General features: G+C 46.7%; 1 protein-coding gene across 2 annotated transcripts in view; it reads right to left on the reverse strand.

Annotated features, from left to right (window-relative positions):
- Window positions 1-15,692, reverse strand: part of UBA6 (ubiquitin like modifier activating enzyme 6) — a 1,607,755-nt gene that overhangs the window by 778,683 nt on the left and 813,380 nt on the right. For both annotated transcript variants that reach the window (XM_069630498.1, XM_069630497.1), the window contains exon 18: window positions 12,016-12,093. In XM_069630498.1, the coding sequence (XP_069486599.1) occupies window positions 12,016-12,093 (78 nt within the window). The remainder of the gene's footprint in view (window positions 1-12,015; window positions 12,094-15,692) is intronic.

Consider the following 15,692-nt stretch of genomic DNA (forward strand, 5'->3'; position numbering starts at 1 on the left):
CCGGGTACCACGTTCTCCTGGCCCAATCCGGGGCAATTAGGATCATGGTTCTCCGGAATCTTCTCAACCTCCTGATCATTTGAGGAATGACAGGGACCGGTGGGAACGCGTACAGAAGCGGAAACTCCCAGTCCACTATGAACGCGTCTCCCAGAGCTCCTCTCGGGGGAAATTCCCTTGAGCAGAACAGATCGCATTTCCTGTTGACGCTGGTGGCGAACAGATCCACCTGAGGGGTTCCCCAAAGGGCGAAGATCTCTTGAAGGACTTCCTGAGCTAGTACCCACTCGTGGGAGACTGTGCTCTGCCTGCTCAGAGCGTCCGCTGTCAAGTTCTTCTCTCCGGCTAGGTGAACTGCCGATAGAGAGATTCCTTCTTGGATTGCCCAAAACCAGAGCTGCATCGCCTCTCTGCACAGGGGTAGTGATCCTTCACCTCCTCTTTTGTTGAGGTAATGCATGGCCACTGTGTTGTCCATCATGATCAGGACGTTTTTCCCTTGTACAGCTGGCAGGAACGCCTTCAGCGCAAGTCTGATGGCTCTCAGCTCTAACAGGTTGATATGTAGTCTGGACTCCGATGGAGACCAACGACCGCTGATGGTCAAGTCGTTGGCGTGGGCTCCCCACCCCGTGAGTGAGGCATCCGTGACTACTGTTATCTCCGGCCAGGGTTGCCAAAAATGTTCTCCTTTCAGAATGTTCTCCTGACAGGCCCACCACTGAAGGTCTCGAGCCACCCTGTCGGGAACCTGAAGAAGATCTGTCATTCTCCCTGAGAATTGTGACCACTGAGTCCTCAGTGCCCACTGGAGGGATCTCATTCTCAGGCGAGCCTCTGGCACTAGGAAAATGCAGGATGCCATGAGGCCTAGCAACCTCAAAGTCGAAGGCTGGGAGACGTTGGGCATCTTGGAACTTGGTAACCATCTGTAGAATATCTTGAGCCCTCACCTCTGGTGGCGAGGCTTTTCCCAGGGAAGTGTCCAGGATCGCTCCTATGAACTGGAGTCTCTGCGATGGTATCATTTGTGACTTCTTTAAATTGAGGGAGAAGCCCAGTTTGTGAAGGGAGTGGCACACGTGATTTAGCTGGATCTGAGCTTGTTCCGAAGAGACAGCCCTGATCAACCAATCGTCCAGGTAGGGGTAGACGTGAATCCCTTCCCTCCTTAGACTTGCCGCCACTACCGACATTAACTTGGTGAAGACCCTCGGGGCGGAGGTCAGCCCAAATGGCAGCACTCAAAATTGATAGTGAGAGTTGCCAATTGCGAACCTCCGGTATTTCCTGTGTTTGAGATGGATAGGCACATGGAAATAAGCATCCTGAAGGTCCAGAGATACCAACCAGTCCTGGAACTGAAGGGCCTGGAGGATCTGAGAAAGAGTGACCATCTTGAATTTGTCTTTCCTGAGGAATTTGTTCAATTCTCGCAAGTCCAAGATGGGTCTCAGTCCTCCGTCTTTCTTTGGACTGAGAAAATAAGGGGAGTACCAGCCCTTGTTCCTCTCCGCTACAGGTACCGGTTCTATGGCACCTTTCTCTAGCAGGTCCAAAATTTCCTGCAAGAGGAGCGGATCTGGAGCTTTCTGAGAGCTGATCCCCGGTGGATGACTCTGAGGTATGCGTAGGAAAGGCAGGCAGTAACCTTGGGCAACTGTTTCCAATGCCCAAACATCTGACGTGATAGCCTGCCATACCGCCAGATGTTGAGTCAACCTGCCTCCTACCGGTGTCCTGTGAGGGAAGTCCTCAGAGTGGTTTTGGGGCGGCTGATGCAGATGGTAAAGAGGCACCTGCTGTTGCTGCAGCTTTTGAATATCTACCCTGTCCACCTCGGGTAGTTCTTCTTTGTCCCCTTTGAGCCGGTCGTCCTCTACCTCTTCCGAATGCGGAGTAGAAGCGAAAGGACTTGCCCCTCGCAGAGGTTCCTGTGGGACGAAAAGGTGTGACGGATTGCAGCGCCTAGGGATTTTGCTGCTGCTTTTGATGTTTGCAGTTTCTCTAAACTGTCATCCCCCTTTTTCCCGAACAAAGAAGAGCCATCGAATGGCATGTTCAAGAGCCTGGCTTGCACATCTGGGGCAAGACCAGACTTTCTCAACCGAGCGAATCTCCTGGTTGTTGTACTTGCCGCCATTGCTCTGCTGATACTGTCAGCCGAATCAATGCCCGTCTGGAGGGATTCGCACATAGCGTCTTTACCGTCCTGTATGATGTTCAGGAACGCCTCCCTTTCTTCTCCCTCTGGGATGCAGTCAGCCGCTGTAGAAGCACACTCCCAAAGTGTATGGCTGAATCTAGCAAGGGTGCAAGTAGCATTAACAGATTTTAACGCCATGCTACATGCCGAAAAAACTTTCTTTGCCATAGCATCATATTTTTTATCGTCCCTGTCCTGTGGGACGGTAGGATAAGCCGTTTTGGCATCGGTAGAAGATGCCGCCTGTACCACCAGACTTTCTGGGGATGGGTGCTTTGACAAAAACTCCGGGTCTGTAGAGGATACCCTGTATTTTGTAGGCAGTTTTTTATTTACTGCCGGGACGACATCTGGGGTTTCCCAGTTCGTCATAATCTTCCTCTGAAGAGCTTTATGAAAAGGCACCACAGGATCCTCCTGTGGGCCTTTGTCAAGAATATCCGTGAGGTCATCTTGTTGGAAAGATTGTGAAGGTGCAGACCACCCCATAAACTCTGTGATCCTGGCCATTAAGGCTCTATAGGGGGTTTCAGCATGCTCCCCCGGGTCTGGCCTAGCAAACTCCACCTCAGGGGAAGTGTCTAACCCACTTGCCTCATGTAAGGAATCATGAAGATCCTTTAACCTGCGTTCTTCAGAGGAAAATTCCTCTCTAATTGGGGTTACAGGTCCCTGCAACTCAAATGTGTCTTCCTGTTCAGACAATTCACCCTCTTCCATAATTGTGGACATAGTTCTCAATTGTTCTGAACTCATAAAGGGTGTAAATCCCATTTCCAAGGCAGAAGGTGCCGAACTTGTCATAATCGGCCTCGAAAACGTCGATGTCGTCGACGCCGAAGGCTTCGAGCGTGGCGTCGAAAACAAAGGCGGAGGCCTCGATGACCTCGACAGAATTGGGATTCTGCTCGACAATCTCGAAGCCATCGTCATCGAGGACCTGGGGATAGTCACTGGGTGTGTTGTGACCGTGACCTTTCTTGGCGTCGACGCCGGTGTCGAAGCTGGCGTCGAGTCGACAGACCCGTGTGTCGAAGGTCCCTTCGACAACGGCGTCGAAGACACCGACCTCGGCGTTGACGGAACCTTCGTCGACGGCGTCGACGGAACCTTCGAAGGAGGTTTGGAGCTCATAGTCCTACTCGAGGATTCGAGACGCGGTCGAGAGGTTTCCTTCGCCGGGTACTGCGACTCGCGGCGTTTTTGACCTTCGGGTCTTTCGACCAGAGCATCGCTCTCGGCAGTCTTCGAGGGGGTCGAGGCCGCTTTCTCGAAGACGCTCATCATATTTTTGTGGAATTCCTCCCATTCAGCCGGGGAACTGTTTCGTGGGGCAAGGGATTCTCTTTGGCGAAACAGAGGAAGAGGAAGACGGAGAAGGGGATCTTCGACGTCTCCTCTTCGAGTGCTTCGATCTCGAGGAGTGATGGGACCCACTCCGAGACCTGGAGCGCGAATGGTGACGAGGAGACGAATGTCTCGACTTCGTCGACGAAGAAGAAGCTTTAAAAGTTTTACCTTTCTCCAGCTTCCCCCTACGCTCCTTAAGGGCCTTAGCTGTCATGGACATACAGTCCTCGCAATCCGAACAATGGTGTTCAGCTCCCAAACACCACAGACAAACTCTGAGAGGGTCAGTCAACGACATCTTTTTTCCACAATCTCGGCATTTTTTGAAGCCGGATCGAGGAGTTGTCGGTTCCGACGAAGAAGCCATTGAGTACGGATCGAATAACTCGAGGTAAATAGGTTTAACCTGACAAAACTGAGCAACGGTATTCCGAGGCACTGAGTAAGCGCGGAAAAACGGAACTGAGCAACGGACGCTGCGCGCGGCCTTTATAGGCAGGATGACGTCGACACGGCGGTTGTCGAGGGACATCGACTCGGAGGACGTCGACGCGCAGCGCCCTCTAGAGAAAAATTTTTCCGAGGCCAGCAGAGCTGGAAGGAGATATCTAAGATGAGGAATACGTCGGAGGACACAATCCCTTCGAATAAGGAAGTTGCTCCTCCGTCCTATACCATTAATCATGATCCGGATTCTGTCTCGTTCTTTTTATGGAAAGAAGGTTCCCGACCTACGGGTTCATATGATAAATTAATGAACACTGCTGTTCTGGTGAAAGAGGATAGGCCACTGTTTATAGGGTGTTATATCTATCTAAATCCCTGCCTCTTTCTTCTGCCTGCTGGAAGAACTGCCGAAAGAGCTCCTTTGGGGCCCCACCAGACACAAACTAGCGCTGACCACACTTAAGCTGCCGTACAAGGAGGGAGGGGTCCAGCTACCAGACTTAGGGAAATACTATGTGGCGGCGCAACTCAGCTTCGTAGCCAAGTGGCTCGCAGACGAACACACAGCGGAAACAAGGCTGATAAAACAGCTGGTGGTGCCGGCACACCTAAAGGAAATATTGTGGGTTCCACCGGCATGCTTGGGCACGGTCCCAATAATTGTGACGCTGGGCAAGAGGGTTTGGGGCAGTGCCCTGGCTCAGCTGGAACAGGAACACCTTTACTCATCTGAGACCCCAATAACAGTACATGTTTGCACATCCAAGGCAGATCTGGCAAATGTGCGGCACTGGGAAAGTTATGGTATCTATACCTTGGGGGATGTATATGAGGACAGAGTCTTCAGGGAGTTTACAACCATGGGAGAAAAGGAGGGACTACCCAGGGGACAATTTCTATGGTACCAGAAGCTTAGCAAGGTAGCTCGAAAGAAATGGAAGGAATGGCCGGAGGAACCAGCGATGAATCCAATACTAAAAGTGCTCCAAGACCTGGGGGATGGGTGGAGACCTGTGTCCCGAATTTATAGCCAATTGGTGGATAGACCCAACCCAAAGGGGGATGCACTGAAACGGCAGTGGGAGGCAGATCTGGGATTTAACTTTACAGAGAAGGAATGGGAGGGGATATTGATTTACCCCAGGGAGGTGTCTAGAAATGCTAGATTCAGGTTGATCCAATTAAACGTTTTGTACAGGACCTACATGACACCCAACAAGATGGCCACATTTAGCAACAAAACACACCCAGTATGCCCTTGGTGCAGGTCGGAAGAAGCGGGAATGGTACACTTGTTTTGGGAATGCCCAAAGGTGCACTTTTGGGGCAAAATAGAACAAGCTTGCAGAAGAGCTGGCATGGTAAGGTACAAGTGGACACAAAAGAATGCTTACTGGGGGCATACCCGAGAATAAGTACAGACATGTGATCAAACTTATGGATATGATGCACATATTGGCCAAAATGTCCATCGCAATGGCGTGGAAGACATCGGGCGGGCCCCCAATATGCAAGATGGCACATGGAACTGGAACACTGGACCAGGGCAGAAACCAGAGTATGGGGAGACGGAGTGGCCAAGTCCGGAGAAGAGGCAAGCCTGACTTCTGAGTCCTGGAAAACACTGATCTGGGACATGTTTCATCCATCGGATGACAATCCCCCGTGAACGAATGGTCACCGACCTAATCCCGATGAACGTACAAATACATCGCACCTTCAACCCAACTGAACCAAATGTCGAGCACCCCGATGAACGAATTGAACACTGAAGACTGGTTGTTGTTGTTATAAAATAAGTTGCTTTGTTTTATTGTTAAACCTGTTATTACATGTATCCAAGACAATGTTCAAGTCGAAAAACTGAAGGTACATGTATAATATAAATGCCAATAAAAACTTTTTAAAATAAAAAATAAATAGGGAGTTATATCTATTTTGTTTGTGGAAGTGAAGCTTATCCATGGTTACCTAAGGATTGGAAGTGAACATGCAATTTGGGGATACTTCTGTGTGGTGTTTATATTACCTCTACCACAGATATTTGGAAATCCCGTCCTAGGAGAAGTTTCAATGATAACACTCCCCTACAGATATTGGGGGACATTGTAAAATCCATTATTCCATTCTGGGGACAAATAATTAACTCACAAGATATTAGGAAACTGGCTAGAATACTGGAGAACACCATCAATGAAACAACTGATACAACATGACGTTGGAACAGTAGGCGATTAGGTTAGTTGCACTACAGAATAGGATGGTCCTAGACATCATCCTAGCTGAGCGTGGTGGTGTATGCAAAATGGTCAGGTCCGCGTGTTGCGTTTACATACCCGACTCCTCCCCCACCATATTTCAGAATATTTTGTTTGTTTGTAACCCTCAAGTACATACTATATTTTGTCCTTATCCCAGTCTGCAGTGTCATGCCAGTGGGGCGTAAAGCCTCTTCTGGTTGTGTGTATAAATAGTAGACCCAAGTGCCTACAAGACAAACATTGTTTTCATTGTAGGTATGCGTACTGGGAGTAATGTCACAATGACTTAAAATATTCTGAAAGGAAAAATGGTGAATATGATGTTTTCCATCCCCCTCTTCAATTTTCTCCCCTCTCGCCATTTACAGATGCAGTGAGTACCACTAGCCAAACCAGTTTTTGTCTGTGCCTAAATTGGTCCAGAGGCCCTGAAGAAAGTGTCACAGTTTGAAAAGCCACTGAAACCGGTAGGCCTGTTCTTTGGTCCGTAGGGTTAGTTAATACCGCCCGGAGGAACATTAGTGGAGAACTGACACTAGATAAGGAGATAGCTCAGTGTTACTGGAGCTGTGCTTCGATATTTTACTTCTTGTTTTTAAACTCATTGCGGAGTCGCTAAACAGGGAAATTAAAAACGGATAACCATCCTGTATGGCCTCCATCACAGCCTGGGGTATAATTTCTAGTGCCCGTAGGAGTGTGTTTTAAACAATGTTACTCAAACTCATTCATTTGCCTGGATTAGACAGCGCAAGCCTTTTCTGACCTTCCTCTCTCCTCCACTCTGTGCTCAGTGAATTTGATGGAGTCCTTTTGTCCCCCCGCACTCCCTCATGGACTGGCATTACCTGCAATTCTGTGGCTGGCGCTGTTCCTCCCATGCAGTATAAACTAATACCTTGGGGGTCAGAGAGAGACAGTCTCTGGCAATTTGGTCAGGGCTTCGAGCTCGAGGCCTTACCGAAGGGCATGACCCAATCAAAGTTACAAAAAAAAAAAAAACTATTTCCAAAGCATACAGAGTGTGCAGAAAGAAATTGAGCTCCTAGGGGATGGTAGAGTTTAGGAGGCCACCCTAGTTAAAGTGAACGGGGAAACTCTGGGAGCTCAGCCAAACTAATTAAAGTAGCATGGAGAGTGGCCTAGGCGCAGTCTTACGAAATGTGAGTGAGGTCAGGGGTCCACAACAAGTCCACACAGTGAGCAATCAAGGATTACACTTAGGCAGGGGATTACACTTTGAAAGGTAAGTATATAAAAACTACATTTCATATTGGCCAAAGAACACACTATGAAAATGATCCAGAACAGGTAATATCACACAATACTAATAATATAAAACACGTATATCGTCACAGTTAGTCAGTGCAGAATAATCAATAAACTCTCACAATACCTTAAAGGGAAGGTAAGTAATTAGTTATAACACCAACAGTCCACAGGGATAGTAACATTAACTTGTAAAATACAGCCCTAAACTGAATGTGGCGGCCTTGTGCCAAAAGGTTCAAAGTTTCCAATAGTTTGAAGAGTTAGGAAAAAGTTAAAGAAAGGTTCCTGTGGATGTGAAGATTGCTCCAAAAGGTTGTCCAAGGAGTTTACTGGTGAGTAAAATGCTTTTCTAGCTTTTTGGAGGGCTTTTGAAACAAGTATTAGCAAATTCGAAGTATGGTAAAAAAAAATCAAAGATCTTCACAAACTTTTAAAGGGTGGATCTAGGGGCCCCGGCAAGTATCGTTACTATTCACCATCCACGCTCTAATTTTTCCTCAGACATGGCAGGTCATTGGAGTGTCGCTGTGGGTCGGTTTTCCCACTGTGTTTTCCAGTGGAAGATGCGCAGGAACTGTGGGTGCAAGCAATGTTCTGGTCGAGTTCAGGAGCTGGGTGCAACCCTTTTCCGTGGATGAATGCAGCAGGCACTGATGTAGAAATCTTCAGACACTTGACCATATGTAGGCCAATCTGGTTTGAGCAACTGTCATCGATGCATGGCGACAGCAGGCGTCATGGTCGAAGAAAGTCTTCTATCTCGGGACCCGTTGATGCTGGGACACTGACATTTTGAAGAAATGCTACTTGCAGGACAAGCTGAACACCCCTTAAGTTCCAAGCCAAAAAGCAGCACAGTGATGCCTCTACTCCGGTAGCCCAAACTGGAGTTGATGATGCCTCTGGATGGCCCAGGAACACTTCTGAAGACTCCAAACTGCAGGGCACCAAGGAAACATCAGGACTGGTTACTACCACCGGTCCAGAACGTCCAAGCACCAACGAGAGTCTTCCAAGATCAATAGCCAGACAGGGCTCCACAGGACTGCAGCAAGAGTTGGTCGCCGGGCCTCTTCAGGATGGGTCCAGAGCTCTTCATTCGTCTACACAGCTACACACGAGATTTGGCTCCTCTTCAGAGCTCTGAAACATGGATGCAGGACCCCTCTTGTTATCCTGAAGTCCAGTTGAGCACAAACTCAGCACAACCAATAGATGATATGCCCCACATACACCCCTTAGCAGTGGTCACATCAGGAAGCATGGTGACCAAACTCATGCATACACTCTAGACACGCTGAAACCAGTTTGTGGATTGGGACCAGACAGTCCCAGCCCATTTCCTGGCTTCCAACACACATGGCCTGCCCAAGCCTGCAAAAAGCAAGGCTTTCCCAGGCAATGCATGACCATGAAGGAATATCCTGACCCGGCAAAGCAGGAAGAAGGCCAAAGAAGAAAAGGGCCAAAGAACAAGCAAAAAATCTGGCGGCACGGCCATGTTAGGACACTAGCCACAGTTAGTAGCAAAACGTGGTAAACGTGAGAGGGACAACTATAAATAGAGTAAAAAGGATGAAATAGTAACAGCTGCCATCAGCTTGTCTTTATGCACATTTAAAAGTAACCAAAACATCTTTGACGGTAGGTCTATGGGGATACAAAAGTATCCCAATTGCACTGCATAGGAAGATGCATTGTGCAATATGAAAATGTTACCCAAAACAGATAACAAAAGAAAAAGGCAAACAGATTCCCAATACTCTCAGTTTGAAGGGATTGTCAGTTTCCCCGTAAAAGTGAGCAAAAGGCGAGTAAGGTGAAGCTGACGGCTTCAGTTTGCTGTAAAAAGACAGGACAAGGTGTAAAAACAAGAGCAAAAGGTTTGGAGCTCCACGGAATATGGAGGAAAAGTTGCTCCAAGAGAAAAACAACATAACAGGGCGACATGCGCAGCAGACGCAGAGCTCACTTTGTGGTGAAAAAATGTCTAAAGACAGTTGCGCTGGAGAAAGAAAATCACCGATTTGGAATCAGTGGGAGGATGTATTCCATAAAAGCCTCATTTTCTGGAGGAGGACTGCATGCAAATCTTGTTTTAATCTGGTCCCCAACTTATTTCTGGATCAAAAGAACAAACCACACACTATTTGAATTTTCTTCTGCTTTTTTTTGCTCTGCTTAGTAAAATAATTACAAAAAACATTCTTTCCTGGTGTCTGAAGAGACAAAGGAGAAATCTCAGGATAAGCTACAAAACAAGAGCAATCACAATTGTGCCCAAACACACGCAAACGTACTGCAAGACTTTCAGAGACATGTTCTTTTTTGACGATTGTCACCAGATTTTTATTTTATGGAGTATAGGGTACTAATGCACTATTTTTCAATGATCTCATCTGAATTAGCAAATTCGAAGTATGGTAAAAAAAAATCAAAGATCTTCACAAACTTTTAAAGGGTGGATCTAGGGGCCCCGGCAAGTATCGTTACTATTCACCATCCACGCTCTAATTTTTCCTCAGACATGGCAGGTCATTGGAGTGTCGCTGTGGGTCGGTTTTCCCACTGTGTTTTCCAGTGGAAGATGCGCAGGAACTGTGGGTGCAAGCAATGTTCTGGTCGAGTTCAGGAGCTGGGTGCAACCCTTTTCCGTGGATGAATGCAGCAGGCACTGATGTAGAAATCTTCAGACACTTGACCATATGTAGGCCAATCTGGTTTGAGCAACTGTCATCGATGCATGGCGACAGCAGGCGTCATGGTCGAAGAAAGTCTTCTATCTCGGGACCCGTTGATGCTGGGACACTGACATTTTGAAGAAATGCTACTTGCAGGACAAGCTGAACACCCCTTAAGTTCCAAGCCAAAAAGCAGCACAGTGATGCCTCTACTCCGGTAGCCCAAACTGGAGTTGATGATGCCTCTGGATGGCCCAGGAACACTTCTGAAGACTCCAAACTGCAGGGCACCAAGGAAACATCAGGACTGGTTACTACCACCGGTCCAGAACGTCCAAGCACCAACGAGAGTCTTCCAAGATCAATAGCCAGACAGGGCTCCACAGGACTGCAGCAAGAGTTGGTCGCCGGGCCTCTTCAGGATGGGTCCAGAGCTCTTCATTCGTCTACACAGCTACACACGAGACTTGGCTCCTCTTCAGAGCTCTGAAACATGGATGCAGGACCCCTCTTGTTATCCTGAAGTCCAGTTGAGCACAAACTCAGCACAACCAATAGATGATATGCCCCACATACACCCCTTAGCAGTGGTCACATCAGGAAGCATGGTGACCAAACTCATGCATACACTCTAGACACGCTGAAACCAGTTTGTGGATTGGGACCAGACAGTCCCAGCCCATTTCCTGGCTTCCAACACACATGGCCTGCCCAAGCCTGCAAAAAGCAAGGCTTTCCCAGGCAATGCATGACCATGAAGGAATATCCTGACCCGGCAAAGCAGGAAGAAGGCCAAAGAAGAAAAGGGCCAAAGAACAAGCAAAAAATCTGGCGGCACGGCCATGTTAGGACACTAGCCACAGTTAGTAGCAAAACGTGGTAAACGTGAGAGGGACAACTATAAATAGAGTAAAAAGGATGAAATAGTAACAGCTGCCATCAGCTTGTCTTTATGCACATTTAAAAGTAACCAAAACATCTTTGACGGTAGGTCTATGGGGATACAAAAGTATCCCAATTGCACTGCATAGGAAGATGCATTGTGCAATATGAAAATGTTACCCAAAACAGATAACAAAAGAAAAAGGCAAACAGATTCCCAATACTCTCAGTTTGAAGGGATTGTCAGTTTCCCCGTAAAAGTGAGCAAAAGGCGAGTAAGGTGAAGCTGACTGCTTCAGTTTGCTGTAAAAAGACAGGACAAGGTGTAAAAACAAGAGCAAAAGGTTTGGAGCTCCACGGAATATGGAGGAAAAGTTGCTCCAAGAGAAAAACAACATAACAGGGCGACATGCGCAGCAGACGCAGAGCTCACTTTGTGGTGAAAAAATGTCTAAAGACAGTTGCGCTGGAGAAAGAAAATCACCGATTTGGAATCAGTGGGAGGATGTATTCCATAAAAGCCTCATTTTCTGGAGGAGGACTGCATGCAAATCTTGTTTTAATCTGGTCCCCAACTTATTTCTGGATCAAAAGAACAAACCACACACTATTTGAATTTTCTTCTGCTTTTTTTTGCTCTGCTTAGTAAAATAATTACAAAAAACATTCTTTCCTGGTGTCTGAAGAGACAAAGGAGAAATCTCAGGATAAGCTACAAAACAAGAGCAATCACAATTGTGCCCAAACACACGCAAACGTACTGCAAGACTTTCAGAGACATGTTCTTTTTTGACGATTGTCACCAGATTTTTATTTTATGGAGTATAGGGTACTAATGCACTATTTTTCAATGATCTCATCTGAATTTTCGTCTGAACACCATAAACATTTTACACACAAATTACAATTGTCATACCTGTATGTGATGGGGCCGGAAGAGAAATTGTCTGTTTAAATTAGATTTTTCAATCAAGTCAGGATCTGTAATTGTGACCTAAAAGTAGAAGCAAAAAGGGGGTAACATAAAAGTATGTAAATGTTTACATAATTATTACTGTCAGTGACTAAGAATGACATTGATATGAAATTCACAAGAAAATACAAATGCCATGTAGTTTTCAATGTAGACATTGGGCCTCATTATGGGTCGGGCGGTACCCATGCAGGTGCAACCAGCATGTTGCCGCCGGACCCGTAATGATTTACCGGCACCTGAATTCCCGATAACATCAGGGGAGTACAACCCCAGCGAACCGGAAAGTCAGGTGCCGGTAAATAGTCCCCATTCCCTTAGAGTCCCATAGGACTCTGTGGGAATGGGGACCATGGCAGCACCGTTGTTAACGGTGCCAGTGCTTCGATGACGTCTGCCTACCGTGGCCGCTGTGTCCGGTAGGGTCAGACCTGTAGGGCACGGTGGCTCCGGTAGGTAGACCTGTAGTATGCCAGCCCAGAAACAACGGTGCCGATAAGTTTACCGGCCCCGTTGTTTCTGGACCGGCTTACTTATAATGAGGCCCATTCGGCCTCATTACGGGTCAAGCAGTATCCCTGCCGGTGCTACCAGCGGGTTGCTGCTGGACCCATAAAAAATTACCAGCTCCTGACTTCCCGGTACCACTGGGCTATTCCAAGTCCAGTGGCCAGGCAGTCAGGCGCTGGCAATTTAGTTAGTCCCCATTCCCATTGAGTCCCATAAGACTCAATGGAAATGGGGACACAGGAGCACCAGCACCGTTGCTAACTGAGCCGGTGCTCCCGTGAAAACTCTGTGAGGGTGCTGTCCTGCCTGGTAGGTCTGATCCTGCTGGGCCTGACGGCACCCGCCCGCAGAGTTGTAGTGTGCCGGTCTGGAAACAACAGTGCCCTTAAGCTTACCGGCACTGTTGTTTCCAGACCGGCACACTTATAACAGTGTCCATTGTCTTGAACACTTTTCAATGCAGCTGGACATTAGTAGTATCTCCAAATGTCTGAGGTAGAGACAGACATCAAGCTTACTCAAACAACATCTGACAGTTTTAGTTTTTGTTTATAATTGAAATATACCACTTCTCATAGTATACATTTGAAATCCAGTGCCCTTACATTCTCCATCAACATTTTTAAGGTGTACCCAATTTTAAAAACCATTAGAAAAAAGCTATTGGGAAAGGTTCCTGATGGCTCACGCAGTTGACTTCAAACACATGCCGACATAAAAACTTGAAATGAAGAAAGGCTATTTTCTTTAGACGGAGCAAGTACACTAGAACCTTCCTACGTCCACCGCAGAGACCTTTACTTACTTCTTAAGTAGCTCATGCACACAGTTCAAAGGAGACAAAAGGCTGCACTAATCAAACACCAAAGGTCTTGATAGTGACCTAGCAATTAAAACCAGCTCTCATAACCAATACATAAATGTACATGTGTATGCTTTGCTCTTGAACATTTCACCTCCCAAACTATGAAGGGGATTGTATTGGAATCGGTATACATTTCATTTTTTGGCCTCGTATTAATGGGAATGTAAACATGCATTACGTACACAGCAAAGCCAAAAGAAGCTAATTTTGGAAGTTTGAGTTAAGAGCGCCTACATTCACGCTATGGGGAACATTCATGTTTAAGGTAGAGGGAAAGGGCGTAACAAGAGTTACATTACAGCCTCCGGTTTGCCCTCCCCTTCAAAAACAACTTGGTTTCACACCAACATGAGATTTTCATGCTGTCGTGAAACCAATGCTTTGCTATGAAAACTGCCTGCTTTTTGCTCCATAGGGAATCAACCATTGTAAATGCTGCCTGCCATGCAAGCATGGCACGAGACACTCACAATTAAATGTAAACGCTGCCTGGCATGTGACCACGCAAGGCAGCATTTACTTCATTTGCACTGCAGAGTAAAACTGTGAAGAGCAAAAGGCATTGTACACGCTTGTACGCTGCCTTTTGCCCTTTACATTTGCACGCCACAGTGCAAATGATAAAAATTTGGTGGCAGAGACCTGGCTACGCCTCAGTGCAAATGTGCCAGGTCCCCATATCAAATTACTATTAGGAATAAAATAAGCTCCAAAGTGTCTGGAAATGGCAGATTTGATTATGTCTCTTGAGAAGAGCAGGAAAGGGGTAGACCAGTAGGCTTTGGGTCCCATGGGAAGCCACTCAATAGCTGAAGCGACCGCTAGGAGTATATGTGGCATTCACCCAGAGCCTCAATCACCTCCTCAACCTGCTTGATAAGAAGTGTCACATGGTTGAGTGGTGTTTACAAAAGGCTAGATGGAGATTATGGTGTTTGAAATGAAGTTTATTGGGTTGTTTAATAAAATAATTAAGCAAAATGATAACTCAAGGAATAGATCAAAAGGGCAATCGCTCCATTTACTCCAAATTCTTAGGTAAAGAGTGAATGTCTCTGAGTGACAACAGGGAGAGAGCCGGTAAGGATTTGGAGTCCTTTGGCCAAGTGAAGGCTTCTCCCTCATATACAAAACAAAGTTCAACAAAATGGTCAACAGAAAAGTTACAAATCATACTATTGATGAGCCCTTAACCTCTTCACTACAATACACTATCTCACAAACGTTTGAATCTGTGGCCAATAGAAGAGTTCACAAATCCTCCTTTAAATATCCAGCTCTAAACTAACACAACAAAGGGAAAACTGTTCTCGTGGGAATGCTCTTTCAAGGTTACTCACAGTCAAGCCCTTCCCCTTGGTCTTCCTGCTTTCACAATGCCTCTCAAGAACTTGCTGAGATATCAGGCTTCACCTTCGCCTCGCAGCATGCAATTCAGGTCTCCCCGAAACTTAGGTATCTCAGCATTCAATTCAGACCTAGAAGACCTCAGCATTCAATTCAGCTCATTCTAAGACCCTGGGTTTCGAGGCATTCACATCAGGCCTTTCTGAGACCTTGTGATCCAGCATTCAATGTAGGTGTCTCCAGACCTAGTGTTGCTCGACATTCAATTCAGGCCTCTCCTAGGCGCAGGGTTTCTCAGAATTCAAAACTGGTCTCTCTTAGACCTTGTGTTGCTAAAGAACAATGGTTATTTCAATCCCCAACCTCTCATTCAGGGTCCTTTTCAGGAAGCCAATATTCACAACCTGTTGTCAGTGGTGGTTCTTCTCAGGTCTCTCGTCCGATAATCTGGTCCTTAGTTCCTGGCTCTCACCTGCAACCCTGGGTGTGCAGATTGTGTCCTGAGTTTGACAGAGTTTTCAATGAATTAGCCCCAGCAAGCTAATAATGTATTCCCAGTCTATCCAGGTAGTCTGGATGAGCAAGTCTGCTTTGCTCTAGTTTTCACCCTATTCTGGCATTTCCCAGCTTTCTTTATATACCTGAGCTTGTGTGCGATTACACAACGTAGCTCAGAATTGGTGGATTGTCTTTTGAAATCCCCCTTTCTGGCCCTACCCCGAGCTAGGGATTGAAGAGGTTGCATAAAGTCCCATGATAGATGGTTTCTTTTTTCAGACAAATTGGAGAAATTACGTACATTCTTTCTATGGATTCTTCACCCGCAGATTGCTCACCAGATAGATATCCTTTCCATCGTCAGCTGCTCTGAAACCTTTTTGGAAAGGGGGCTAATATG

The sequence above is a fragment of the Ambystoma mexicanum genome, chromosome 6q, assembly GCF_040938575.1.
Source record: "Ambystoma mexicanum isolate Mex_15411 chromosome 6q, UKY_AmexF1_1, whole genome shotgun sequence".
Lineage (NCBI taxonomy): Eukaryota > Metazoa > Chordata > Amphibia > Caudata > Ambystomatidae > Ambystoma > Ambystoma mexicanum.